Genomic DNA, 26,988 nt, shown 5'->3' with positions numbered 1-26,988 from the left:
TAACTTCCTAAGAGGTCAGAGCATGCTGCTGCTCTTCCTTCTCTCTTCCCCTTTCAAAAATCAAACTGCTTATTAAATGATCATGATAGGGGAAAATAGATATCAGAGAGTTAAAAAGAAAAAAAAAAAAGGCAAACATTGTGCTGACTTTGGTTTCCTCCATCTTTTCACTTCTTCTCCTCTCCCTGATCACTTTCCATTCCGGTGGTTCCTGGTCTCTTGGGCACGTGGAACAGTGTTGTCTAATGGTTGTTTCCCTCGATTCTTTTCCAAAGACAAGCAAAACGGCTACTGGGGCAGATTGTAGATCGCTGTCGGAACGGACCCGGTTTTCACAACGATGTTGATGGCAACAGTACGATTCAGGAGATTTTGATCCCGGCATCCAAAGTGGGTCTAGTCATCGGCAAAGGAGGTGAAACAATAAAACAGTTGCAGGTGCGCAAGATGCATTTCCTTTAGGGCTCCTCTTCCCTACTGCAGCTTCTCTAGATCGACAGGAGCGGGCTGAAATGGAGAGCCTTAAGTGCTCTCACCTTCTCCAGCAGGGACTATTCTTCTGCCTTCAGAGAGCTGGACTCAAATCCAGTCTTGTGTTACAAACAAAATCGGTGTGGCCCCAGCTACTCACATAGTGGAGTTATGCCAGAACTGTGACAGAAACCCGTGTGCTGTAGATAACACTCGGTGCGTGCTGTTCAGGAGGGGATCACTGTAGCCAGGGAAGGGCTGTGTCTGCTCTGCTCTGCAGTACTTTTAATGCCATCCATGCTGTTGTAGAGTGCTGTGCTTCTCTGTTGTTGCTGATCTATGATAAAACTGGTGCGTGTCATCTTTTTTTTTTTTTTTTCTCCGCATCCCACCCCTTTCTGATTAAAAATGTTGTGTTACGTATAAACCATGTTCCTAGACATTCTTTATTACTTCACCTGGTACAAGTTTTTAAAGAATAAAGGGTTTTAGAAAAGCATCTATGTCAAAAAATGTAGGAGTTTTGAATGCCCTGATTAGACCTCTGCCATATAGTTTTGAGGCTGATCACTTAGTAACTGTTACGTGCAGACAGCTACAGATTTCGGAAAGGGCTGGAAAATCAGCTGTCGAGGTAGAGGGGGTTCTCCTTGCAAGGATTCAGCTATTTGAGAGCTTCAGGAGCGGCACACTTTCTGGCAGTCCTTCACACTCTGGGACTGTTACTGAATTTGTGCTGTAACTAATGAAGAGCTAAAGTAGCATTCTGTAAAGGTGCTGATTTCACCTACGTAACAATTGAGTAACCAAAATATAGTCCCTTTTTTTGGGTGGGGACTCTGCTTAGCAAAGTGCTCTGTGCTTTTTCTTCAGGAGCGAACAGGTGTGAAAATGATCATGATCCAGGATGGTCCGCTGCCTACTGGAGCAGATAAACCTCTCCGTATTACTGGAGATGCATTTAAAGTACAGGTATGTAACACAAGTGAGCCACTGCCCCAGAGAACTGAGGGGAAATTTAAACTGTAGCGTAATTTGTGAGCACCTGATGGAGTCAAATCCAACTGTAAATGTAATAATCCTGCTGGTTTTGTTTGTTCTGTAAGGTTGAGTAGAGCAAGTTAAAACACCAGACTAGCTTGTTTATGGCATAACCTAGGAGCTGTCACTCCACATAAATATCACACATGGGTAGGAGTAGAGATGAGGAGGGTTTGGAGAAAGTAGCTTTGAAATGCTTTCCAGTCTGTGTGGCAAAAAATCCCAGCTCAGTCACTGGAGCAGATGGGTCCTTAGTGAGCGACTGAGTCGCACGTTTGAGACAGTGGACCTTCCACAAAACTCTCAGACAGCCAATCGACGCAGGTAATTAAAAAAAACCAGTCCCAAAACAACTCCTGAAACCAAGGGGTTTGCTTGATATTGGTACCTCAGTCTGCTTGTGTCAGGGTTCTACAGATCTGGACTTACCTGCGGTTCAAACTAAACCCCACGATCAGCCGGAGACTGGAGGATTGCAGCCTGATGGGAGCACTTGAACTAAAGCATTAAAGTTTAGCCATGGGGCTAAACATCTCAGCCACGATTTCACTTCTCAGCAAGTGCCTTTCATACCTTGCTAAGTACTTAAATCTAGCTTAGCATTCCTGTCTCCAATAAAAGTAGTTCTGTTTCATAGGATCTCCCTAACCACAAATTGCTGCAGCAGTTGATGTTGCTCAGGGATGGTGTGTTTGGGTTGTATTTTTCAAAGATCTTATTGCAAGTGGGCCTTTAGATTTAATACTTCCCCTTCCCCCCCCCCCAAGTTCTTACTGTGGAGGTGTAGCTGTGCAGAAAGGAGTGCAATGGCAGTCTGGCTACTTGTAACCAAATCATACTTTCAGTTGCTGCCACTTGCCAGGTGGCTTCTGCCTTGCAAGATTTGCTGTTGTCACATCTTCCATGCCATATGTCATTCCAAGGAAACATGGAGACTGCACAGGCTGGGAGATCTTGGAGGCACTTGAAGTTGAGTGTGCTTATAAAGCACTCGAGAAGCGTAGTGAATCCTTGGGTTTGGTGGGATTCTGTGGATACTGCAGCAGTGTTTCTTAACTCCCCCAAATCCCTGTGAAATCCCTCCATCGCCCTTATTTCTGCCTTGATGTCTCTGAAATTGATGTTGTTGAGTTGTTTCCTTTTGTAAAAAAAAAATACCCTGGGGAGAGGGAAAACGTGTAAAAATGGAGTCAGATTCACCACTGCCCCTCAAGCTTGGAAATAGAACCAAGAAGTCGAAGCTTGACTGGTACTAAAGAGAAACAAAAGCTTAGGTTTGACATGTAGGCTTTTTTTTTTTTTTAATGGTGACTGCTCTTGGCTGATTTCCAAGGTACTGCTAGCTGGGCTCCAGGCAGGCTTGTGAATGGCCTTGAGGGCTACCAGTAGGTAGAGAGAACATTCATTTTTCTCAGAAAAGATCTTGCTGGACTGCTGCAGACTTGGTTTTAACTTTTCACAGTAAGGTCACTGCTGCCCACCTGCCTCCTTGGTACGTGCTCTCTGGCTCTTGGTGGACGTGATCTTTGCTGTGCTATCTCGGCTTCTGCCTTACTCTATTGATGCCCCGTAGGAAACGGCCTTCACTTCCCTTAATCTAAAAATAGAACAAAAAAAAAAATCAAAGATACTTTAAGAGATAAAGGGCCCTTTTGAAAGACTGGAGGAAGCAATTGCACACAACAAGCTGCCACCTTACGCACTTGGCAGGTTTTGACACAGAAGATGCCAACAAGACCAGATCTCCGCTGACCGCGGTAAAAAGAAACCCTAAATCAAAATGCTGTTCCCGTTAAGGAGGTGGAGATCCCTGTGCCTGGAGCCACTGCTGAGGCCCTAAAACACCAGGATGGCAAAGCAGAACAATTTGAAGCTCTAACTGTAACTTCTTTCCCCATGTAGCAAGCGAGGGAAATGGTACTGGAGATCATCCGAGACAAAGATCAGGCAGACTTCCGAGGCATACGCAATGATTTCAGTGCTAGGATGGGAGGAGGCAGCATAGAGGTACGTTTGCTTCACCAGTACTCTGCTAACCTCCCTGTGGGGATGGGCAGTGGGGGGAAGGTCATCAAACTGCAACATGTGTAACCTGTAAGCTTGTTTTGAAATGCGTTGTGTTCTTTTGCCAGAAGAATTGAGTCTGGCTGCGAAGAGGAGGAGTTCTCGGGGACTCCCAGATGGCACCTTTCGAATTGTTTCCTTTTTTTTTTTTTTTTTTTTTTTAAGCTGCATTCTTGTAGTGCAGAGTTCATGTAGCGGGGAAGGAATTTGTGGCCACGTGTTTGTTTTTTTTTTCCTCGAGCGATGCGGTTCTGTAGCCTGGAGCTGCCTAACATGGCCCGCCCTCAAAGTTAAAGAGCATCTCCTTGTAAAATCAGAGTCATTCAGTCTAGTTCTTTGAGCTTTCATACTCCTTTGCCTTTCCCATCAGGTCTCTGTGCCCAGGTTTGCTGTTGGAATTGTGATAGGAAGAAATGGAGAAATGATCAAAAAGATTCAGAATGATGCTGGAGTTAGGATTCAATTTAAACCAGGTTTGTGTGAGGATGGAGAGCCGTTACTTTCTGACCAGTGTTCCACTTTGGGATTGCTAAAATGAATCTGAGCTGAGGTTCCAGCAGCTTAGGCTTTCCTCATTCACAGGTGCATTGTTCTCTTTCTGAAACCCATTTAAATATGATGTGCTGCCTCCTCATGCACTTCTGGTTTTCAGAGAGTAAGATTATATACAGCTCATTTGCAAACATCAGCTGTCACAACAGTCATGTCTTGAGCGGTAACTGTACGGATAAACAAAATAACAATAACAAGAATCTTTTATTTCCTGTTAAAGAATTCTCCTTCAGGACATTAAAGCCTTTGGGGATCAGGAGTTGATTAATTCTGAGTAACTTTCTCTGGGTCCTTGGCTGTCTGATCACCTATCAAAGCTGCCTTTTGTCCTCTTAAAATTATATCAGTCTCTTTCATAGCTTTTTGACATTTGAAAGTGTGTTTTCTTTTGAGTGTTGTTCCTCTGCAGTGTGGGCTGGGTTTTGTCTTCTTTCAGTCCAGGGAAGAGGGGCTGAAGGTGGAGGGAAGCAGTAGCTCCTGGGATAGTTCTGTTGTGTGAAAATGCTGCCAGCAGTGGTGGTGCTGGAAGGAAGCTTGTGCTGGCGAGTGGATGTTTTCTCCTTTTAATTTGGTCTTTGCCACCTCTCTTCACAGATGATGGGATTAGCTCTGAAAGAGTTGCACAGGTCATGGGGCTTCCTGACAGGTGTCAACACGCAGCACACATCATCAATGAGCTCATCCTCACGGCACAGGTGGGTTCTGTGGGAACATATGGGAACTTAAGTTATTTGGAAAGGGTGACCTGGTAGAGTGGAGTCATCAGACAGTGACTGGAGGCTCTGCTCAGACAGCACAGCATTGCCAGTGCTCAGTGGTGCCTCCTCTTCAGACTCCAGCCCTCTGGTCTGGTGGGAGGGCACAGGAGGGTGATAAATGTTCAGGTATTGGGACACTGTGCTCTAAGACACAGCAACGTATTGCATTGCCCAAGAGCAAGAAGTACAAAGATGGGTGAAGTAGAAGGGCAGACTCATGAGGGAGGTTGTATATTCCCTTTTGTATTGTAAGAATCTAAAACTTTAGGCCATGTTAGGTACCTGAACATAATTTGTCAATCAAGGTCCATAATCTATCCATCTTGATAACTCTTCCTGCCTGAGATCTGGTTGAATGCTTGATTTCATTATTTTTTTTAATAGTCCACTTAAATTTCGAGATCTGTCACTGACTGCCCATGGCTTTTGCTTTTGGAGAAATCAGTTACCCAAAATAGGTACTTCCTTTACGTGTCTTTGAACTTAAAAGCTTCCTTTAGAAGTTCTGGAAAATGTGCATTTCAGCTGAGTAATTCCAGCAGTTTTTTAAAGGATGACACTTGAAAGGGTTTGGAAGCAGTTCCTCTGTGTGTCCGTGCCAAGATCTCTTGTTTGCTCTAAAGAGAGCCCCCTTCACAGACTAAAAGTCCCTTAGTAGTTGATGCTTATTTATGGGTTTATTTCAGAAGATATAAAGGCATGCATTTAAAAATATAAATATCTTCCTGAGTCAGGAAGGCAACTGTAACCTACATTACTTGGCATTTCTTTAAAGTGCTTCAAAACCTTCAGTGTGAAACTGATGTCCAGGAATATCTCAATCCGGTGCCATTGATTATGAGCCAGTTTAACTTACCTTGCTTTATTTTGTTTTTTTTAATGTGCATTGGGGCCAGCAAAAAAAAAAACCAAACCACTGATACACATGTTTTGCCTTGTAAGGAACGAGATGGCTTTGGAAGCTTGGCTGTCGCCCGAGGAAGAGGTCGTGGCCGTGGGGACTGGAGCGTTGGAACACCCGGGGGCATGCAGGAAATAACCTACACGGTGCCAGCTGACAAGTGTGGGCTTGTTATAGGCAAAGGTGGGTTTGATGACTCCAAATAGCTGAGCTTGCCATCCTTCCCTCTCAGGATGGTCACGTTCTTGCTGCCTGACAGTGAAGCTTTGGAGTTTTCTGTAATTGTAGGTATTTAGTGGCCGGTGAATGCAGCATAGGAATAAGCTGTAACCGCTTGTGGTTGTTTTCTTTGTGGTGCTCTCACTCATAATTGTACTCTCCAGGCCCTTGTTCACAAGCTGTAAGAGAGGCTTTTCATGCAGAGCTGTCAAATAAGCTTGTTATAACAAGCAGCTGGCTGAGAAAAGGCAGGTTCATTTGTGGATTCTTTTTATATAGAATTCGTTTAAAGGACAGTTTATCAGGGACAAGCAGAGCAGTCATTTCATCATGCTGGATTTCTGAGTGCTGTGTGATGAAATGGAAGGTCTCTGAGTGTGGTAATAACAGTAGCTGCTTCCAGCCACATACCTGAAGTGTCTGATGAATAAAGTGAAGTAGCAGGATTTGTCTTCTCTGCGTCTGGGCTGGCACCTGACCTGGTGCACCTTGTGAGCATGTTCACTGCCATGGAGGCCCCTTGGCTGCCTTAGCCATTGGATCTCTCCATGCTAAGGAGATGGAGGAGGAGTCATCAGACCTTCCTCTCAAGGAGCAGGACAACCCCATGATGGTTATGATACTGGGCACCAGCAGCAGTCTCAGTTTTTCACAGAGCAGGGCTGTACTTAGGGCAGAGCCAGGAGCAGAAGAGCTCTGTTGCTGTGAGCTGTTGTGATGTGTCTGAGCTAATGCACTGACCTATCAAAGGTGCATTTAATTTTTCTATTTACTTATTTCAGAAAGAGTGTCATGTTCCTGAACTGGTATTTAGGTAATCACAGTTGGCTTTTAGCCTCAGCAAAGAATAGAATAGGAGTAGACAAGCTACACCGGGAAAGGAGGCAGATCTGAGGGCACTGTGACATGTTTCAGTGGCTTTTAGTTTTCTGGGCAGGACTGAGCTTGTGGTGAGATGTGGTGTGGCCTCTTCCCCCTGCTGCACATGACTCCTGTTCCCTCCCCATAGCACCCTGAGCTCCTGCCTCGTTGGATGACAAGGGACACGGGCAGATCAGCCATGTATCTGCATTTGTTTTCAGATGTTGTTCTGTGCCACAAACCTGAACACTTTTCTCAGTATGAAAACCCACCTGCCTTCCCCATTATGCAGAAATTGCAGGGTGACTGTGCTTGTCCTCACTGAACAGGCCAGTTGGGCAAAAGATCAAGCAAAGCAAATTTTAAGCCCATGAGTGAGACTTACATGTACGGAAAAAGCAAATTATAATGAAACTTTATTGCTGTATCCATTAGTCATCCTTAATAAAGGATCAGAAAAGGTCACTTGTTGTTCTGCAGTGCACTGAAGTGGAGCATTTGTGACTACAGAGAGCACTGTGTGCTGAAAAGATAAATGCAGGTAGTGGAGAGAACGTCCTACCATTCAAGTGCAGGGCCTGGCACAGCCTCGCTGGGGGGTGAAGGGTGGCTTTTTACCTTTGTTTCCCCAGCAGCAAAATAGGGATTCTTACCCGGCCAGATCAGAAGCTTTCTGGAGTGACTAATTACTAGTTGTATGGTGATTTGAGTGCTTGGAGCATTGTAATACCACCTTGTAATCGGTGTTCTCACAGTGCCTATGCTCTTAGGCTGTTGCAGCCTTCACTTTTGTCAAGTGAGTGATGGCTGTAGTGTTGCCTTTTGGGGCCTGGACCAGCATGGATGTGCTGCACTCTCCATACATTGATGCAAGACAGCCAGTTCTTGTTCTTTCCTCCCCCATTGCCTGTGGGGCAGTGCAGGGCAGGGGGGATCTTAGCAGATCTTTTTTTTTTTTTTAATAGTGACCGATTATAAAACATTTTGTCCCCTTTATAGTTTCTAAGCAGTTTCCACCTTTTGGGTGTTTTTTCCCCGCTAGTATACAGGACAGGAGTATTGTGCTTCTCTGTAAAATCTGGCTGAGGCCTCTGAACCATCAGCTTGGTCACCTAAGCCATGGGTGCCCCGGGCCCCCAGTGTGCTGTGTGTGATGTGACCTTGTAACTGCTGCTGTGCTTCCAGCTCCTTGTGGCCACTTGAGGCAGGGAAAAGTGGGAGATTGAGATGAGAAACTTCCCTGTTTCTGCAGCACATGTGGTAGAAGGTCTAGGGCCCTTTTTTCTATGGACACCACTCCTCAGCTGGGGAGCCTGAGCCTTTAGGAGCTCCCTGTGGATCCCGTGCGTGGCTTTTCCCTCTAGAGGGTGGGTGGGTGCAGCTTTTCTCTTCCAAAGGCCCCGAGGAAGGGTGGAGGCGAGCGCCATACACATGTCAAGCGCTGTCTGTGTTTGGTGGTGCTTGGAAACAGCCCTCCCTGGGCCCCCCTGGATTTCCATGATAAATACGGCGATCCTGACGGATACCGCGGCCGGCCCGGCTCTTGTCAGCCCAGCTTTGAGCAGGTTTGATTAATTGCTTTATGATTTCACGTCCAGCCGGGAGGCCGCTCCTGGATCCCTCCTGCCCCCCATCAGGTGGAAGAATGGAGCGGGATGAATGCCCTCTAGACAGCCACCATGTGCCGAGCGGGTCACCTCGCCGTGGGGAAGATCGACTCCTTCCGGCACCCGGCAGCATCACGGGGGCTGCGTCACTTCATTTGCATGCTCTGGAGGCTGGGTTGGGATGGCTTTGGATGGGGGGGAAGAGCTTTGGCGTTGCAGGAGGGTAAGGAGGACAAGGGCACCAGGTGCTGGTGTGGGGGTAGGAACTTGCAGCCTCCCTCGTGGAGTGGCAGCAAAACTTGATCCTGCGCGATGTTCTGGGAGAGACCTGATGTGGAAACAGTCCCAACAACCACGGACTGGGTGCCGAATGGGGCAGTGATTTAAAATCTGTATTATCCCTTGCTTCCAGTTTGAGAGTGCTTCAATTTTTAATCCCTTTTTGGAAAGAGAAAGTGATCTGCAGTGCAAGTAGCAACCCCTGGTTTTGCCTTGGTCGCCCAGTAAAGATGTTCTGCCGCTTCTTCAAACTGCGTTGCCTGAAAGGGTCCTCCGTTTTCGTTAAGCAGATGAAATGGCTGTTGATTCAGATCTCACCTCAATATGTAAAAATCAGAGCTTCAAACAAGTCTGCATCAGACAAAAGCATTACATGAAAAAAACCTTCTTGGTTTTGAAACTTTATCTTCCCCCTTTCCCATGCTTGACTGAAAGTAAGTGGGTTGGCTTTTGGCTGCACAGTACAATCCCTGTTGTCTGCCCAGCGATGTGACACGACTATCTTTTGTTAAATGCATCTTCAAAAATTCATTTAGAAAGAGTTAATTGCCCTTTGGCAACTTTTCCTCCTCCCTTCCCCAAGAAGGCTTTAAAATGTTAAAAAGGTCACGAGTCCATTACAATGAAATGAACAAGTGTCTGCAACATCCACAGTTTGTTTTGAAGTTGTGCTGGATGTATAGAGATGGAAATGTGAGCAAAATTGAGGAGATTATTTTTGGAGACTCTTTTTTAATTAAAACCAAATACAAATCTCTGGTGAGTTTCCTTTGCTCTCTATTCTGCTTGCTGTTTGTCCTTTGGGCTGGTGATGTTTTGGTTTGTGATTTTAAAAATTATAAAACCCCCTCCTTCCCCGCACCCTTTAATTTCTTCAGTTGAGTGGAGCTGGTCTGTAAGTTGTGTGAGCTTCCAAAAGAAGAATTGAACCATTGTAACATTGGCTGAGGCTTTTGTTAAGCAAATTTCATGAAGAGACCGGGACCTAGCAGGTCTTGAGGAAATCAGATCCACTGTGACTGGCCCTGCTGCATCCTGCTGGAAGCACTCCTGTGCTCCTGTGTATCCAGATGGCAAACGAGCCAGACACGTTCACTGCATGCACAGCTAACTCTGAAATAGCAGGAGACAGCCTGGAATCCTGTGCTGCTGTGGCTGTGGAAGGATGTGTAGCTGCAGGGTGAAAGCAGGGGCTGCTTTAGGGCAATAACCTAAAAAGAAAGAAAGCTTAAGCTTTGTTAAGCTACAAGGTATGTGGCTGATGGCTTTTTGCCTTAGTGATGATAAAAAAGGAAAGCAGCAGCATGTTTTGGTTGCAGGTTACCTTCTTTTCTGGAGGATTTTGACAGCAAGACCGTTAGAATTCAGTCAGTGCAGTTTTGTATCTGTTTTGTCAGAGTGTATCCCAGCCGTGCTGCATCTTGTTGGGATGTGTGCACACAGGGGGGCTGTGTGTTCTTAAAGGAGCAGCATGAGCTCAGGTGCTGTGACATCCTTCGCTGTTGCCATCCTCAGTCCACCTCGTGAGGCACACAGAAGGAAACTGTAATCCACTACCAGAACCTGACTTCTATATGGTTTTGTGGAAAGCCACGCAGGATATCCCTCCTTACACCTTGGTTTTCTTTTCTTCAGGTGGTGAGAACATCAAGAGCATAAATCAGCAGTCGGGAGCCCACGTGGAGCTCCAGAGAAATCCACCTCCGAACACAGACCCTGGCGTACGAATATTCACAATCAGAGGGGTCCCCCAGCAAATCGAGCTCGCTAGACATCTCATAGATGAGAAAGTTGGTGTAAGTTCCATCTCTGCTGATCTTCATCTGTCTTTTTCAGACGTGGTTTAGGTACCTGTAGGCCTGGATTTTGAATATACATGCTTACATTATTCAGCTTCAAAACCATTTGCCCGCTAGCAGCTGCCTTGAATTTGGTGGCCCTCCAGCATCCACTGGGCTGATTTTTGCTGTGGTCCCTGAAGGATCTGTCTGTTGCTACAATCGTGGGTAGTGTGTACAGTTATATGAGAGGGAAGAACAGCAATAATAAGGTATGAGAAGTCTGTCACAGGATGTTTTTGAAGGGAAGACAACAGCATGTCTGTGTTAAAGTGACGTAATCCTGGCAGCATCATCCTGAAAGCAAAACATTCAACTCCTTGCTCCAGTAAATCAAGGATGACTGATCTTACACTTAATGCAGTGCTGTGGTATTGAAGCTTAATAATGTCAGGCTGCAGTACTACTTTGGTAAAAAAGCGTGGAAAATACTGGACTGGGGTGTAGGAAAGCTGAAAAGCTGAATTGCTGGACACCAACCTGAGGATCCACGTGTCCCAGGCTTTCTTCTCTCCTTTCTTACTGCTCATAATAGCTGCCTCCACCCTGTACTTGGAGCTGGCATTAAATATTTGTGGATTCTGTGACAGGGTACCAGCATGGGTGGACCTGGAGGATTTGGTCAAAGTCCGTTCAGCCAAGCACCCGCTACACCTCATCAAAAGTAAGCTGCTCCATCTCATCACCCACGGGCTGGGGGGGTGGCTGGGAGCTAGGAAGTGTTGGGAGAAGGTTGGAGGGCCCTGAAGGGGTGGGATATAGCAGAGCCTTCTAAAGATTGAGCATTCAGAAGCAAAAGCAAGCAAGCTCAATCCTTTAAGCCTGACCATGGGGAAAAATTTCATCTATTACATGATAAACCAGGTAGGTATTGGCACCTCCAAAATTCCTATCTCTAGTGCAGTGAGAGCATGGGAAGAAGCCTTGAGCTGCATGGAGCACAAGGAATGCTGTTCAGTGTGATGTATCTTTGTCTTGGCTTCGTGAACAGACTGACACCAAGGCAGTACCCAGCAGTTCACACCTGCACAGCGTTTCCTTTTGTTCCCATGTTCACCTGTTTGCTCAGCAGCTGCTGACTATGAGTTACAGCTTCTCTCCTGTGGGCAGCTTCATGTCTGTGGCCTGGTAAGTATCTTATGGTCTACTTGAGCATGGCTTTTTGTCCTCTGCAGTGGTCCTCAGGCGTTCATGACGCAGGGCTGGGGCAGTACCTACCAGACGTGGCAGCAGCCTGGACAGCAAGTCCCAAGTAAGTGCCAGGACCTGGGTTGGAGAAGGGTTGGTGTTTCCTTTGCAATTGCTGCTTCGTGCCTGCAAAGGGCAGGTTCGGCCCACGAGACCTCGCGTGTGCGAAAGCAGCAAAATGATTTCCTGAGCAGAAGAGTTGTTGTGGAGGCACGTGGTGGTGTTTGAGCTCAGGACGAGCTGAAGGACGTGGAAAACCATAATGCTTTTTGTGTGCTCGACTGCTTACTGCCTGTTTTCTGCTCTTTGGGTAGAAACTTGGTCCTTGCTGTCTGTTCCTAACAAAAACATTCCTGCCTCAGGCTCTCTTCTCCCAGGATTCTCCAGGCAAACTCTTGCCAGCCCCACTTCCCCCTGGACAGGCACACAGTGTTGCTGCTGAGCCCTCCCATCTCTTTGTTCTTGAGCTTATCAGTTCTTGCTTATTTTCTTTTTTTTAGTTATTCCTTATGAGCTCTTCTCACTGTTCAACTCCCATACTGATGCAAAGGAGATGGAGAAATGGAAGAAAGGTTAGGCAGGGCTCCTGTGCTGGTCATTTTTTCCTGAAATCCTGCTTAATCATAATTGAGCAGTTTGGAATGGGAAGTATATCTTTTCAGAATAATTCAGTAAATGCTAGTGGTGATGTTGTAACTGCACCATCCCATGTCCTCAACAGCCAGAGGAAAGTATTGCTCTAAACAGAGCAGATTTATGTTAGCTGGCGAATCTCAAAGCTCATGTGGTGGTGGAAATGTCCAACAGACACTTCTCAATCACAATTTTTCAAGAAATACAGGTTTTTTTAATGGCCTGATCTCATGAAACTAAAAGCACCGAAAAGTGTGTATGTGGGGTAATTTTAAAGGGGTTTGATGACAGATGCTTTTCACTGTCTAAGGCTGATTTGGCAATTAAATAGATTATTGATTCACTGTAAATTCCTGCTCTTTGAGGTGCCTGAGGTAGAGGAATCATTGGAGGGGCAATGCCTGCAATTGCACTTGTGATTCCCTGTGACACCAATCACCTTTGAATGTTTAGGAAATCGTGAATATATGACATTTTGAAACCTCAGTGCTGCATTGTTAACTTGGTGCACTTCTGGAACACGGGACATGGGAAGTGTGTGTTAAACTCTGGATGAGTAATTGCTCTTCAGCAATTACAGCCTTAAAAAAAATCATGGCTTTTCCTTTTTGCTCCAGGGACTTGGAGGAGGTCAATAGTTATTCTGCTTTCAGGACAGTGAAATGCAGTGGTGGGCTTCTGTGGACTTTTTTGCTGTACAGGAATGGAACAATATGGTACTGAAGAAGAGTATTTTCTCCTTTGCTTGTTTTACAGGAAAAAAAAATGTTATTCCACTCATTGTTTTTGCGGCCCCAAAAGCTCTGGACTTCCCTGCAGATCACAGTGGTGCCTAGGCAGGCAAGGTGGAGCTCACCAAGGCGTGGGAGGGTTATTATAGAAATAATAGAAACTTTTACCTAGAAACTGTGTAAATACCTGCTTTTGCACTTTTTAATTTGAAAGCAGTCCTGGGAAGGGTCCCTTCCCCGGGTGCTGCAGCCTGTGTGTCACAGCTCTGTTAGCCCTGTCACAGCGCCGGTGTCCTGGGGACAGCCTCCAGTGCCCTCCCTGTGGGAGGAGGGGCAGACCCCCACCCCCTACACATGTATTTAGATTTTAATTACTTCCCCCATCTTAAATAAATTAACTGGCTGGGGAAACATTTTGCTGTGAAATGCATTTAGCTGCGTGTCCTTTCAGCCTGCTGCGGACTGTAATTCTCCAAGAAGAAAAGGCATTGAAGGAGGTCCTTTGTTGGCATTAGCAGGTGGACAGTTGAGGCAGCCTTGACCTCTGCCAGAAAAGGTCCTGACTTGTAGCATTGGTCAAGTCTTTTAACCCGCTTTTATGCCCCTGGACAGGACACTGCTGCCCTGTTCCCTCCACCCACTTCACACTTGCAGTGTATTATTTCCCCCCTTCCCCCCACTTCAAAGCCCCCCCTCTGGCCGGGGCCAGCCTGCAGTGGGATGGGCCGGGACCAGCTCTGCTCCACGCGTGTCCTGTGTCCCTGCCTGCTCTCTGGGTCCGTGGTGGCTCTCCCTGTGCCTCCCTGCAGTTCCCAAGCGCTGTGTTTGCTGCTCAGGGCTGTTTGTTTGCCGTGTGTCTCGCCGAGGGCTCCGTGCTCACAGTGGGACCGAGGGCAGCGTGGGCATCCCGCCCCTGCCTCACAGGGCTGGGCTCTGCCCTGCACTCAGCTGTGCTGGATTGAAGGTATCTTGGTGCTTCAAAGGCAAGGAATCTGTGCTAGGTGGAGCCCAGGGTTTGGGGTCTGTGAGCAGGCACTGGCACTGCTTCCCTTGGAGCAGTGTGGGAGTCTGGAGACAGTGCTGTGAGCCAGCTGTGGCTCTTGGGGGTGTTGTGGCTCCCTCTCCGGGTGGTGTGTGGGGTGTGTGCTGAGGGCAGGTGGTGCTGGCTGTGCCTTGTGCAGGGCTCTGGGCTCCCTGAGGAGCCAGGAGTGGTGGTGTGGCTGCCCTGGAGCCGTGTACTGGGGCAGGCTGTGGGCACACTGGGGCTCCTTCAGCTGTGCTCCGCTGAGGAGTGTGGGGGTGAATGATGCAGCCCCTGAAAAACAAGCGAGGTGACTCAAAACACGGCCATTTCCTTGGCAGCTCCGTGGAGGTGACAGGTCTCGGCTCTGTCAGGTGTCTCCCTTCCATCCTCGTGCTCAGTGCAAGTGGACTGACAGCCCAGGGTGGCTGGTGTGCAGCTGAGCAGCCCCCAGGCATGTGCTTTGGCTTGAGCAGGTCCCAGCAGGGTGAGACTTGGCTTCGTGCCCTTCAGCAGGGCACAGGTGAGGTGAAACCAGGAACTTGGGCTTTCCCTGAACTGAAGATGCCCAAAACTATAGGAAGGTGGAAGCTGAAGTGTCAAGTCTGGGCAACTGTGGTAGATCCAGGACCTGTCTGGTGGAAAGGTAGATGTCACTGGCTGGACGCTGTCACCTCTTCCATACTGATGTGCCCCTTGTTGTCGTCTTTGCACAGGCCAACAGAGCCAGCAGCAGAACAGCCATCCCGATTACAGCAAAGCATGGGAGGAGTATTTCAAAAAACAGAGTGAGTGAAACAGGTTTATTGGAGACGAATCAGCTCTTGTTATAAAGAGTGGACTCTAATCTGGTGACTTGTGTCTCCATCCCTGCCACCACTGGCTTCGAGATCCCCTTTGGTCCTGTGCTGTTGGTGATGGTGCATGTAGTTCTCCCACGGAAAGCTCTCGGTCGTGCTGTGGTGCCTCGGGAGAGCTGCTCCCACTGATCCACCGTCCCCAGCAGCCCTCCTGCCCTGCTTGCAGCTGGCCTGCCTGGGGGAAGCGCAGAGCACACAGGAAACCGATGCTGGCAAAATCCAGAGAGCTGGAGCTGGGTTGTGAGAGGGTAGGAGAGCTCATGGAAAAACATGGGCCTGGCTTGTTCCACTGCGTCACGGAGCGCATGATCCCGACTTCTGGACTCGCTTTGGACGCTGTGCTGCTGGAGGCTTTGGGCCGAGGGTGAGGGGTGCAGGCTGTCAACCTGTCCCTGCCAGCTGCAGGAGCGCTCTCGGTGCTTTGTGCCTGCTCTTGGCTTGTCCCTCCCGATCCAGCTCAGAGCCCGTCCCACGCAGCAGAGCCGGTGTCTCTCTCTCTCTTTCAGGTGTCTGCAGCGGTTGGAAGGGGGCTGGCTCTTCTTTAAGCTTGACAAAAGGAGATCCTAAGCCTGGGCTTGGACTTACAGAATTGCTCATCTCTCCCTTTTCCCGTCTCTCCCTCCAGGTCACGCTGCCAATGCTGCTCCTCAGGCAAGTTCCCAGCAGGACTACACGATGGCTTGGGCAGAGTATTACCGACAGCAGGCTGCCTACTACGGCCAGACACTAGGGCAGGCTCAGGCACACAGCCAGGTCTGTATTCACCCTCCCTCAACCCCACTGCTCTTGCCCTTGGGGAATTGGGTGTGTTGGCCTTGTCCTGGTGTGGGGACTCTCCTTTGGGTTCACATGGTGAAGCAGAGATATTTTGTGGCTGAGGAGGTGATCCCAGAAGTGTTGTCTCAACGGCGGAGTCTTGTTTCCCTGTACAGGGTGAGGAATTTTTTGGGAGAGGACTGAGAGGTTATTTTTTATTTCTGGAAGACCCCCAGGCTTTTGTGTGACTTTAGGGAATTAAAGGAATGACTGAGCCAGGCTGGTGAGTAGCTCAGCACTGGCACGTCCTGGGACCGTGTGTGCGAGGCTCTGCCTTTTCTCGTGCTGGGACAAGAGCTGTGCACTCACCTGTGCTGAAAGAGAGACCAAAACTCTTGAAAAAACAATTTGAATGAACCTGCTTTCAAGTAAAATCTCACCTCAGCTGTCACTCAGCCCCCCGGTGCGTTGTGTGGGATTTATCCCACGGGCCTTTCCCGAGCACCAGGCTCGGCAGAGCAAACAATCATGCAAAAACTCTGTGCAAAGCACCTTAGCCTGATCAGACCCTTCTCCCCAGTGATCCCCGTTTAACTCTGGCTCCTGGGAGCAGGGTTTGGTGTGGATGCCGGGGCAGCCCCGTCCCCAGGCAGCTGCACTGCCGGGGTCGAGCGGGGCGAGCCGGGCGCCGCTGTCGGCGTTGCCGCCGGCGCTGGGCAAGTGTGACCTGGAAGCGGTGGGTGATAAAAGGGAGTTCCCTTCATTCCCCTCTGAGTCTGGCCCACTAGAAAGAGGGATCTTGTTTGGTGAGAGGCAGGAATGCTGAGAAGGAGGGCTTTGGTAGGGGCTCCGAGCATCCTTTGAGGTCTGTATCCCGCTCGGTTGGAGCGGGGACAGACCTGTGTCGGGGGAGGGAGGGCTCGGCAGCTTTGGGAATTTGCTGCCACTGGGTAACTTTTCCTCTTCTCCCCTCTCTCTTTCCAGGAGCAGTAGAACAAGGTCCTCGTGGCAATTTTTTTCCCTTGGAATCATTGTGGAAGAAAACCTTTTTGTAACAGAGGTTTCTAGATTTGCAGCATTTTGATGAAGACTTTTCTGTTTGTGAAACACTAGCTGTAGGATAATCTATACTGAACTTTTCTAAGAATCAGGAACAATTAGTAATGTACTAAACTTATGGACATGCTGGTAATTTTGTTTCCAAATTTATATTAAAAAAAAAAAAAACAAAACAAACCTCCGGGATTCTTTTTGGAGAGAAGCCAGAGAATTTGCAGGCACCAAAACGCACCCCAGAGCTGTGACATTTCAACATGTGGGTTTTTTTGTGTGTTTTTGTTTTTTTTTTCCTTTTAATTTTCGATCTTTTCTGTTGCAACAGAAAGAGTGGCTTGGAAGTCTTAGGTGTGGTATGTAACAAATCTTAAAAAGAAAAAAAAAATTTAAACAGTATTTAAATATTCTTAAATATGTAAATTCATTAAATGTTTTACTTCTAATTTCTTGTATCTTGGCTGTCTTTGATTTTATTGCATTTTTAAAAAACTGAACTATGATATGTATTGTAATTAATGATATAAATTCTGTATTGAGACAGTTACTGTTTGCAAGTTCTGGGCGGGGGGGGCATTTTGTAGGGTTTGTATAATTTCTAGAGTCTAAAGGGGTAATATAAAAACGTGTTAATTTTTTTAGCAATACATTTTTTCATGTCTCCATTGCTAGTTGCATTTATGTATCTAAGACCTCCAAGCTTGTTTAAAAAAAAAAAAAAAAAGAAAAAAAAAGAAAAGAAAAAAACTTTCCTCTATGCTCTCAGAAATATAAATACTGTTATTTTTAATATTAAAATGAATCTGCTATTAGTACCTTTAACAAACACTGTGGAACATAAAACCATATAAAAGGTAGTAACTATTTTTTAATTCCAAGGTGTTTTTTGCTTTTTCATTTCTTTTAAATATTTTCTTATCTAATATTTGTCAAATTACCTAGAGAAATAAATGAATCTAGTATTAACCACGGTATGCGCTAAATAATTTTGATTTAATAAAAGGGATAATATGATTTCCGATGTTTACTGTAGTGTTTCTTGTACAGATAACAGTGTATTTTTAAAGGAAAAACGGAATTGAAGCTATTTTTTCTTGCATTTTTAATTGCCCTGCGGGACATTCCGTTTTTTAAATGTACTGAATTTACTGTTCTTGGGTTCTTTCCTTATTTTTCCTTATGCTTGAAATGTCTAACTATAAAGAACCGCGATTGGGTAATGTTGAGCATGGTGTTTTAAAAGAAAAAAAAAAACCTGAAAAAAAGTGTTCTTTTTATTTGACTGACAGTTGCATTTTACACTCTATATAATAAAATTTCCACAAGGTTGTCTTGTGGGTCGAAGTATCTCCCGTCTCTTGGACTCCGTTGTTCCCTCTCCGCGGTCCCGGCACTCCGCACGCTCCGGCTCCTTGCGCCGCGTCCCGGGGAGTTTGGGGTGATCAGTGAGGTCAGCACCAGCTTTGGTTCTAGTGAAAACTCTAATAATGTCATTTCAGTGTCTCTCTCAGCACTGTGACACCGAGGATTTCCGTGGAATTTGCCGTAGTTGTCGCTGTCCGGGCCGGAAGGATCCGTTTTAATACCGGGACGTTTTCCTACAGCCCTGTAAAGGTTTTATTGCTTGTCGAGGAAGTGGCAGCCCCTGGTTTTAATACTCTGAACTTGTTGCTCTTTCCCAGCTTTGTCTTTGTGGATGAATCCATCCAGGACTCGCCATCCCTGCAAGTGGGATGGAGCAGCACTGACTGGGAGAGGGATGTGGCTCTGGCCATTCTCACCCATTACACATTAACTTTTAGTTGCACCCAGGCCAAGTTTGGCAACAACTGTAGCCCCTTCAGGGGATCCTTTTCTTGTAAAAATATGAGTTTTGAGCTCCTTCAACATAAAGCAGCTCCATCCACTGTTCCCAGGCAGCTGCAGGGGTTTACGGACGAGGGGGAGGGAGGGAGGAAAGAAGATCCCATCTGCAAAGCCGGGAGCGGGAGGCATGTTGAGAGCCGGAAGAAAAGGAGATGCAGCATCTCTAAATATACCTCCAGAGAATCAAGAGAGACATTGAAAGATGGGATAGTAAAAGCCACTTGGAAAGAGGGGAGAGGGGGGAAAAAATGGCTAGAGGAGGGCATAAAGGCTGCTGATGGGAATTGGGAGCGGGCATTACCGAGAAGACTTCCTTCTAATTCATCTTCCAAGCTCTGTGCCAAAACAGCATTTGGCATGGTTCACAGGGAGCAATTGTGTGATAATGAACCCTAAGGTGTCCCTTAATTGAAGACTGAGGATTACAGATTGTGCCAGTAGTCGTAAATGGCGCAGGATTGTGGGAGGATGCATTTTCTTAAATGTATCTGTAAGTACAGATGAGTGAGTCTCCCCAGTGAAATGCCCATACTATAAATTATGGAAATATCTCTTTCTGATGCAACCTTTTATTGAGGGGGTGGGGCAGCACAAGAAATAGTTTGCAAGCCTTTGAAATTTGGCCTGTCATTAAGATGGTGCCTGCAAAGCTGGCTTTTCATCAGCAGTCTGGTGTCCTGAAGTGCTTGAAATGTTCCCAAGTTCACCAATTTGTTTTCCATTATTGCTGCCTGCTCGGGGCGGGGAACTGTTGTGAGTCCACTTGGGATGGAGAGGGGCAAGGTGGGAGGCAAAGAGAGGCTTTGGCACCTCAGGATGGGCTGGCGGCCTCTGGGTTCCCCCAAACCCCTCTCCAGCCCTGGTGCCATCCTGGGCTCTGGCCAGGGAGTCCTGGGACTGGTGTGATGGTCAGTCCCACTCCAGGACCCCTCACCTTTCCCTCTGGTGTCCGTGGGCAGCTCCTCCTGCCTCAGGTGTGTGGTGCAGCCCAGAGGCTGCTGTGCTGCCTTCAAGCCAAGTCTGGGATCTGCAGGAGAGGAACTGAGGCTGCTGCTCAGCTCTGGGCAAGTTTAACCCTCGATAAAGTAGAATAAGTCCTGACTGCAGTGGGTTTTGAGGCAGAGAAGGTTTATCTGTCTCTTCCTCCTCGTAGGGGACCAGCACGGAGCCGTGGCAGGACGTTAATCCTGGGGGACAGCGAGGAGATCCTACGAGGAGATCCTACGAGGAGACCTTCAGTTTGGGGACAGTGGAACTGGAGTCAAAGGCCATTCCAGGTGAGTGCCCCGGTGGGAGGTGCTCACTGGCCTCTGCTCTTCCCTGCCTTTGACAAATAATGCTCCTTCTCTCAAGGATGATCCCTTTCTGGAGGCCTTGGCTCAGGCATGTGATGGCTTCCCAGAAAGAATCCCTCTCAGGTCTGTCCAGCAGCACATCCTCACTGGGCTGGCAAGGGTATCTGACCCAAGTGTCACCCAGGGACCCCCCAGGCTGGCAGCACCCGCAGGCAGAGGCCATTTATTGTGGTCCTTCTGCAAACCCTTTCTGGGCAGCAACCTGAAAAACCCCATCACAAAAGCATCTCACTGCATCTGTGATGACCCTGATGCTCCCCTGTGCTCCATGTTCAGTGTGCCTGGACAGGAAAGGCTCTTTTGGGAGTGGAGGGGAGACTTTCAGATCACTCTGAAGTACTTTCTTGAATTTTGCATGATTGAGAACAAACTACATTATGGGCATTGGGAGTTAAACTGAAATGACTGTTGAAAGAGACAAGAAGACGTGGGACTTTCCTTTTTTCCCCTTCTTCAAGTATTAAATATTTAATTGCATTAGAGGAACGGTGTATTTACAGTAACTGGTGATGGGCAGCAGGGTTGGAACAAGAGCTCATGATGTTTAATGTGGAGCTTTCTGATGTTCACGACGTCCCACCTCCATTTCTGCTTCTCCCACAAACCCGCCTGGTTTGGAGGAGAAGCAGAATCCCACTCTTGGGGGGATTTTGGGGGCTGTTGGTGTTCATAGGGCTGTGGCCCAGGGCAGGAATTGGGATCTTGCAGTGACATTTCTCAGTGTATCCTGTCAAGCAGCACAGGGGTGTTTATTCCATGCAGGGAGCTGTTTAGCCTTGGCTGGTTTGGACATTGTTTTCCCTGGGTTTGCCATGAGTAGCACTGGTGCAGACATGGTGTTTCTCTGCTCTCGTAGGGCTGGGAGAGACACAAAAGGAATTTTCCCACAATTTTTAATGATGGGAATGAGCAGGAACTGGAGTTATGTGATGTGAAGATGAGCTGGAAGAGCCACAGCTCCTTGGTCTATTGGTGAAAGGAGTCAGTGGCCCCTGGGGCTGAGGGCAGAGGGTGAGTGGGCACCAAGCCCCATCCTTGTCTGGGTGGCACCTCAGGGGGAGCTGGGGATGCAGGGAGGGACCAGCCACCCCTCCAGGTCTGGGGCATCACGTTCGAGGCAGGTGACCCAAAAGAGCATCTCCGGGGTTGATGTGGGGGCAGGTACCAACAGCCCCTCCTAGATTATCTTCCACCCTGCCCCTTATCACTTGAGGAAATCCTATTTCAAGGCCGCTGTAATGAAGCCTCTGATCTTTGCAGAGCCCGGCTCGCTGCCCTTTAATCCCAGCAGGGCTGGGGTGCAGGTGCCGCGGTCCCGGGGGATTAGACGGTCCCTTCCCTTTGTGCGAGCCGTCACTCAGCGCGGCCGTGCCCCGGTGAGCTGCACGGGCCCGCGGGGCTCCTTGTTTGGCCCATTCACCAGCGAATATTAAACTTCGCTGCCGCGCTGTCATTACACGGGGCGGCTGGAGCTGCTGCTCTGTTTGTTTTGGAGAGAATAGGGTCGGGGAACGGCAGGAGCCGCAGGAGGACACATCTCTCCTCGTCCCCGCGGCCGGGGTCACCTGTCTGCCGGGCAGCCCCGCTCCTGTCACCCATCCCTGCCCTCCCGTCACCTTCACGGCCTCCTCCGGGGGGTCTGGGCTCATCCTGCCCAGGCTTTGGGGAGCAGAGAAAGGGGCAGGAGGGAGAAATGGGGCTCACAGACACATCTCCCCCCTCCTCTCCCTTTGGGCAGCTCCCCCTGGCCTGGGCTGGTGTCTCAGTGCAGTCACAGTTCTGAGTCCAGTCTGGCAACTGGAGCTGATGCTGCAGGACAGCACTGGGATGTGGGAGAGACACTGGCGGGACGTGACTGTCCCATCCCCGGGTCTCTGCCAGAAGGGAGGAAAAGGCACAGGGATTTTCCTGCTCCTACAGTCCACATCCCCCCTCACTCCCTCCGGCATCCACCGGCCGCTCTTACCGAGCCGCGGGGGTGGCCGAGGAGTCATCACCGCCATCCGCCCCAATCCTGTGCCCTGTTGAGGCCGCCTGAGCCCTGCGAAGCGCTCGGACACCTCTGGGAGGGTGGTTTTCTTCCTCTTCTGTTTGCTCCCGTGTGCCGTGACCCCCTCGCCAAAATAATACCGAGAAAAATACTCGAAGGAAAGGAACGGGGCGGGGAGGGGGGGAAAGGCAAGAAAGCGAGCGAGAGCGGAGGGGAGAGCACTCAGCATCTCTGCTCGGCTCCGTGGCCTCCCGCAGAGTGAAATGGAGGTAAATAATGCCCTGGAGCTCCTTTCCTGAGCAGTGCAATCAGCCCGACTGGCTCCGAGGGGCTGCAGTGCCCGGTGCCAGAGCGCTCGCCGGGAGGGTCACAGCTTCACGGCACCAACCCCTCCCTGCCCGGAGCTGCTGGGCACCCTCTGGGCACCCACTGAGGGACCAGCACTGCTCGGGGACATCCTGAACCCCCCCTGCTGCTCCAGGCCCCCTTGGAGAGCAGGGACAGACAGGCAGGGTGCAGTTTGGAGGGGAACAAGGGTCCGTTCAGCTCCATCCATGGATGTGGCACCTTGGGGACAGGCCGCTTATTCCTTCTTTTTGCCCCTGGGGAGGTGGCAGGGCCTCCATGTGCCCCGTGTTGGGATGGGCACTGTGCTGGGGGCTGCCCTGCAGCAAGGGGTGCACCCATGGGGACCCCTCAGTGCCCCATCCCAGCCGTGGCCCCACCAGCACACGATGAAGCCCCACAAGAGATGGGACAGAGGTGCTGCTTGGGGTGAGCGAGGGCACAGGGGGGGAAGTCTCACCCTATGTGGGGAACACAGGGACCTGTGAGGGACCTGCCAGCCCCCCCCGGCCCAGGCTCACCCTGAGTGTTCCTTGTCCCCCCCACACCTCCTTCTGGGAGCGTTCCCGGGCGCAGGTAACATTTGGGCACATTCCCATAACCGAGTGCTTCCAACTGCTGCGGCGGCAGGGCCAGAGCCCCTCTCCAGTACTGCTGTTTGCTTTGCAGCCTCCTCAGCCCCCATTGAGGCTTTTCAGCTCCAGCCCCTTCAGGGGGTTTAAGTAGGTAAAACCTGAGGAAGAGGCTATTTTCCTCCCTCCCTTTTGAGCCCTGCCTTGTGCCCAAAAGGCCCCCTTGTTTCACGCGTGCCAGTCACCTGGCTGGGCCCCCAGCCCCTTTCTCTCCCAGCCTTCCCTTTCTTTCTCCTTTCTCTCTTTTGACTTTTCCAGGAGCCCTCGCTCTCCAAACGAGCTTCAGATTGGATCCAGATTGAGGTCCCTTTGTCTTTCAAGGGTTGTACTAAGCTAATTAAATGTGATCCCAACAAATAAACGCAGATCTCCCCATTACATTCAGGCCTGCCTTTCAGGCAGCACCGGGCGGCCCCTCGCCCCCGCCCGCTGCGCGCAGGGTCCCCCTCATTGAGTCCTGGCCATTGAAAGCACTGCCAGGATTTCTTTTGTGCCGGGGGTCTCCGAGCCCTTTTTCCATCAGAAAAGACCCCCAAACAGCAGCTCGGCCTTTGTGAGTTTGCAAGCAAACGCCAAAGAAAAGCCCCCTGAATGCTTTAATAAATGACACATTTAGCAACTTCGGAGGCGCCTGGCTCCTGCGGCAGCCGCAGGGGTGCGATGATCCCTCCTGCCCCGGCTCCCCCGGCTCCCGCAGGGGTGCGATGATCCCTCCTACCCCCCCTTCCCTCCGGCTCCCGGGGCATTTTGCAGCCCGTGGAGGCGCGGGGGATGCGGCTGGAGCAGCTGACCGCCTCGGCTCGCTTCCCGGCTCTCTGCCGTCCCCCCTTCCCGGCGCTCGGGGGGCGCTCGGAGCAGGTGATGGGGTTGTCCGGCCTGTCCCGAGCCAGCCCGGGGCTCCGGGGCTCCGGGCAGGGCGCGGCGGGGCGGCCGGGGCCGGGGGGCTTTTGAACTCGGACCCCTTCGCCCGGTATTAGCGCTGGTAAATCCAAAGTCGTTTTTAATGACACACACCACCCCCCCCACACACACACTCCACCCCGGATCGGGGGCTGCGCTGGACTTTTCTCAGCTCAACTAATATCTTTTTAATGACTTTGGGAGGGGGCAGAGCCCGGCTCTGCCCTAGAGCCTGGATTGCTCCAAACAGATGTTGGGGCAGAGGGAGGGGGGATGCTCTTCCCTGCCAGGGACTTTCTTCTAGAGTTCAAACGAGAGGGGAGCTTTCAATCACCGCTAAAAATGTATTTCTCCCCATTGAACAATGGGCTTCTTTCTGCGCCCGGGGGGACTCGGCTGCGATCGCGTTTCTGCCGCCGGAGAGGAGAAATCTCCGGTTTTAGAGCAGGAAAACTCAGCTCCGAAAAGGGTTCTTCCCTGCGCCGGTTATTTCATAGCTCCGCGTCTTTCCTGCTTTCACCTCCCTACAGGAAAAAAAAAAAAAAATTAAAAAATAATACCAAACTACACTAACGAAGCACTAATCCTCCTGCCGTGCTGCAGCCCTTCCCCGCCGCAGATCTCGGCGGTGAAGCCGGGCTGTTTGCGGGCTTTGAGAAACGAACCGCGGCTGCACCGGCCCGGGGCAGCGGCGGCTCCATCCCCGCATCCCGGCTCCGTCCCCGGCGGCCCCACAAGAGTTAAATTTTAAAGCAAATCAAATTCCCATTGGCCACTGTATATTATCTCAGCAGTCTTCATTTGATACCTCTTTAATACAGAAAGGAGCTTTTCAAACCCCTTTTCTCTCTTTTCTCCCCGCCACTCTTTAAGAGCAATAAATGTTCAACTGCAATAACTATAAATCAATCTCCGCTCTGTTCAAATCCTATTCATGCGAAGGGCTGGAAGAGGGGAGAGAGCTCCCCCCTTCCCCCCGCCCCCCAAAAAGCAGCTGCTGGGCTCTAATCTCCTTTCTTGCACTGTCATTCACCCTCATTTTTCCTCCATCACCCCATCCCTGCAATCTTTTCTTGTTTTGCTTTTCTTTTCTCTCTTTGCTGCATTATGATCCCATGTCTCCCCTCATCAGACCCCAACCTTGTCCAGATCCTGACCATCCCCTTGTAGGCTGTGAAAGAAAAGAAGAGTCCATGGATGTCAAATTGGTCTCAAAAAGACCATGAAAGATTGATTTGCTCCACTTTTCTTCTGCCTGACATTATTTCTGAGGGTCCTGAATGGGAAACCAGAAAGTCTGGGACTGGAATAAAGATGTTCTCTCTGTAAGGGGGAGACGGGGGGGAAAAATGCCCATTTACTCCTGGCCCATCAACCCTGCAAAACAGAGCAAAAGAAAAGAGGACTGTGGCTATTCAGAGTCAGACCAATATGTACACCTCCCAACAATATGCCAATATACTGAGGGCTTCTCTATTAACACCCATGAATATTAAAGTGCTCACTAAACGCTCAGAAGGAACTTTGGGAATATACACATGAAAATACAAGCAGCATTGTGCGGGGCTCAGAACAATGGGGCGGCGATAATGGCCCTTCTCTATTAACAGCCATGAATATTAAACTTGTTTCCTCTTAAATGTTAAAAAGGAGGGATAGCTGCGATATTAAAAAAAAAGAGAAATTAGGAGGGGAGGGGGGGGGGGGAGGCAGGGGGGAAAGACACACAGCAAAGCACCTTCCTAGGACCGGGAAGAAGCTTTGGGAAACAGCTGGGGATATTTAAAATCATGCAGAAAATGGAGGAATTATTTTTTTTCCCACCTTTTTCCATCACTTCCCCCCCGCACCGCCGAGCCCCCCGCAGCCGGGAGCGGGGCTCAGCGCAGCCCGCACAGGAGCCGCAGGGGGTTTAAGAGCATCTATTATTTTTTGTCCCGGGATAACTTGAAGGTTGAAGGGTTTTCCTGGGAAAAAAAAAATAAATAAAGCAATCCGAGGATTGGCTTGTCTCGGCGGCCGAAGGAAACCCGTGTTGGGAACCTTTCCACCTGATGCATTATATTTAGCAAAGCTGGAATATTCTGATGGATCCTCTAGCCAAAGTCCGGGAAAAAAACCCAACCAACCAAACAAAAAAACTTAGTTTTTATGCTTTTTAAAGCCCAAACCAACCCCTGGCAGGTTGTTAACCTCCCCTTTCTAGGACAGCGCTGCCCCTCGCCGGGCAGACACCCTCAGTAAGCGCAAGTTTGGGTGGGTTCCTGACATTTGCGTTGCTTCTCGAATGGATTAACAGAAGTAATTGCAGCTGGGTTGTAGCAACATCATTTCGCCAAGGGTAGAAGCCGCTCCTCAGCTTCATCCTATAAAACACCCACCTAGGGGATGGGATGGGGGCTTAAGGGCTGTGTCTGCCTCCTGCTCCGGGCACGGTGAGACCTGACGGGGCTTCTCGGGATTCCCGGGCGCAGGAACGGGCCTTTGAGCGCCTGAGGAATTTGGGGGCCTATCTTTCTTCCCCCAGCCCTTTACAGCCCCTCGTCCCCATGAAAATCAAAAGAACAAGGCTAAGGAGAGGGCTCTAAGCTCCGACACAGCAGGACTGGGTTTAAATCCGGGAAAGATTAACCCTTTGCTGAGCCGGCGAAGCTCGGGCCCCGGAGGGAGGGGAGCGCTGGATTTGGGGCGGCTGCTCTGGTGCCACCTTCCCGGGGATCAGGGGTGCTGACGGAGCTCCCGGGACTTGGCGGGGCGGGGATGGGCGCCGTGTCTGGCCGGGGAATGTCTTCGGGTGCGGGGATGCGGGTGTTGCAGCAGCAGAGCCCCAGAGATGCTGCAGCTCCCCCCGGGGCCGGGGTCTGGCACTGCGGGGACAAGGAAGGACAGGGCTGCCATTGCGGGGAGGTGAGGGATCCACGAGCGGATCCCTGATCCACCCGTGGGCGCAATTCCCACGGGGATGCGGGATTGAGGACCGGCCGGGCTGGAGGCGGCAGCCGGGAGAGCCTGCCCTGGGGTCAAGCGGGAATCAGCCCCGGGAGCGCCTACTCCCCGCTCCGTGCTT

The 26,988-nt window shown here is 49.8% G+C and overlaps 1 protein-coding gene across 4 annotated transcripts in view; it reads left to right on the top strand.

Annotated features, from left to right (window-relative positions):
* Positions 1-18,132, top strand: part of FUBP3 (far upstream element binding protein 3) — a 36,118-nt gene extending 17,986 nt beyond the window's left edge. For 3 of the 4 annotated variants that reach the window (XM_027911670.1, XM_027911669.1, XM_027911668.1), the window contains 12 exons: positions 276-438; positions 1,345-1,443; positions 3,415-3,519; positions 3,947-4,049; positions 4,723-4,823; positions 5,829-5,970; positions 10,389-10,549; positions 11,182-11,255; positions 11,767-11,843; positions 14,881-14,952; positions 15,650-15,777; positions 16,765-18,132. In XM_027911670.1, the coding sequence (XP_027767471.1) occupies positions 276-438; positions 1,345-1,443; positions 3,415-3,519; positions 3,947-4,049; positions 4,723-4,823; positions 5,829-5,970; positions 10,389-10,549; positions 11,182-11,255; positions 11,767-11,843; positions 14,881-14,952; positions 15,650-15,777; positions 16,765-16,773 (1,234 nt within the window). In that variant the 3' untranslated portion in view covers positions 16,774-18,132. The remainder of the gene's footprint in view (positions 1-275; positions 439-1,344; positions 1,444-3,414; positions 3,520-3,946; positions 4,050-4,722; positions 4,824-5,828; positions 5,971-10,388; positions 10,550-11,181; positions 11,256-11,766; positions 11,844-14,880; positions 14,953-15,649; positions 15,778-16,764) is intronic. The other variant, XM_027911671.1, reaches the window with a different exon arrangement.
* Positions 18,133-26,988: the final 8,856 nt, after the last annotated feature.

This window comes from Empidonax traillii, unplaced genomic scaffold (genome assembly GCF_003031625.1).
Source record: "Empidonax traillii isolate 1590-97213 ecotype Southwest subspecies unplaced genomic scaffold, ASM303162v1 scaffold34:size3740991, whole genome shotgun sequence".
In the NCBI taxonomy this organism is placed as follows: Eukaryota; Metazoa; Chordata; class Aves; order Passeriformes; family Tyrannidae; genus Empidonax; species Empidonax traillii.
This window is presented reverse-complemented; position numbering and strand designations above follow the sequence as displayed.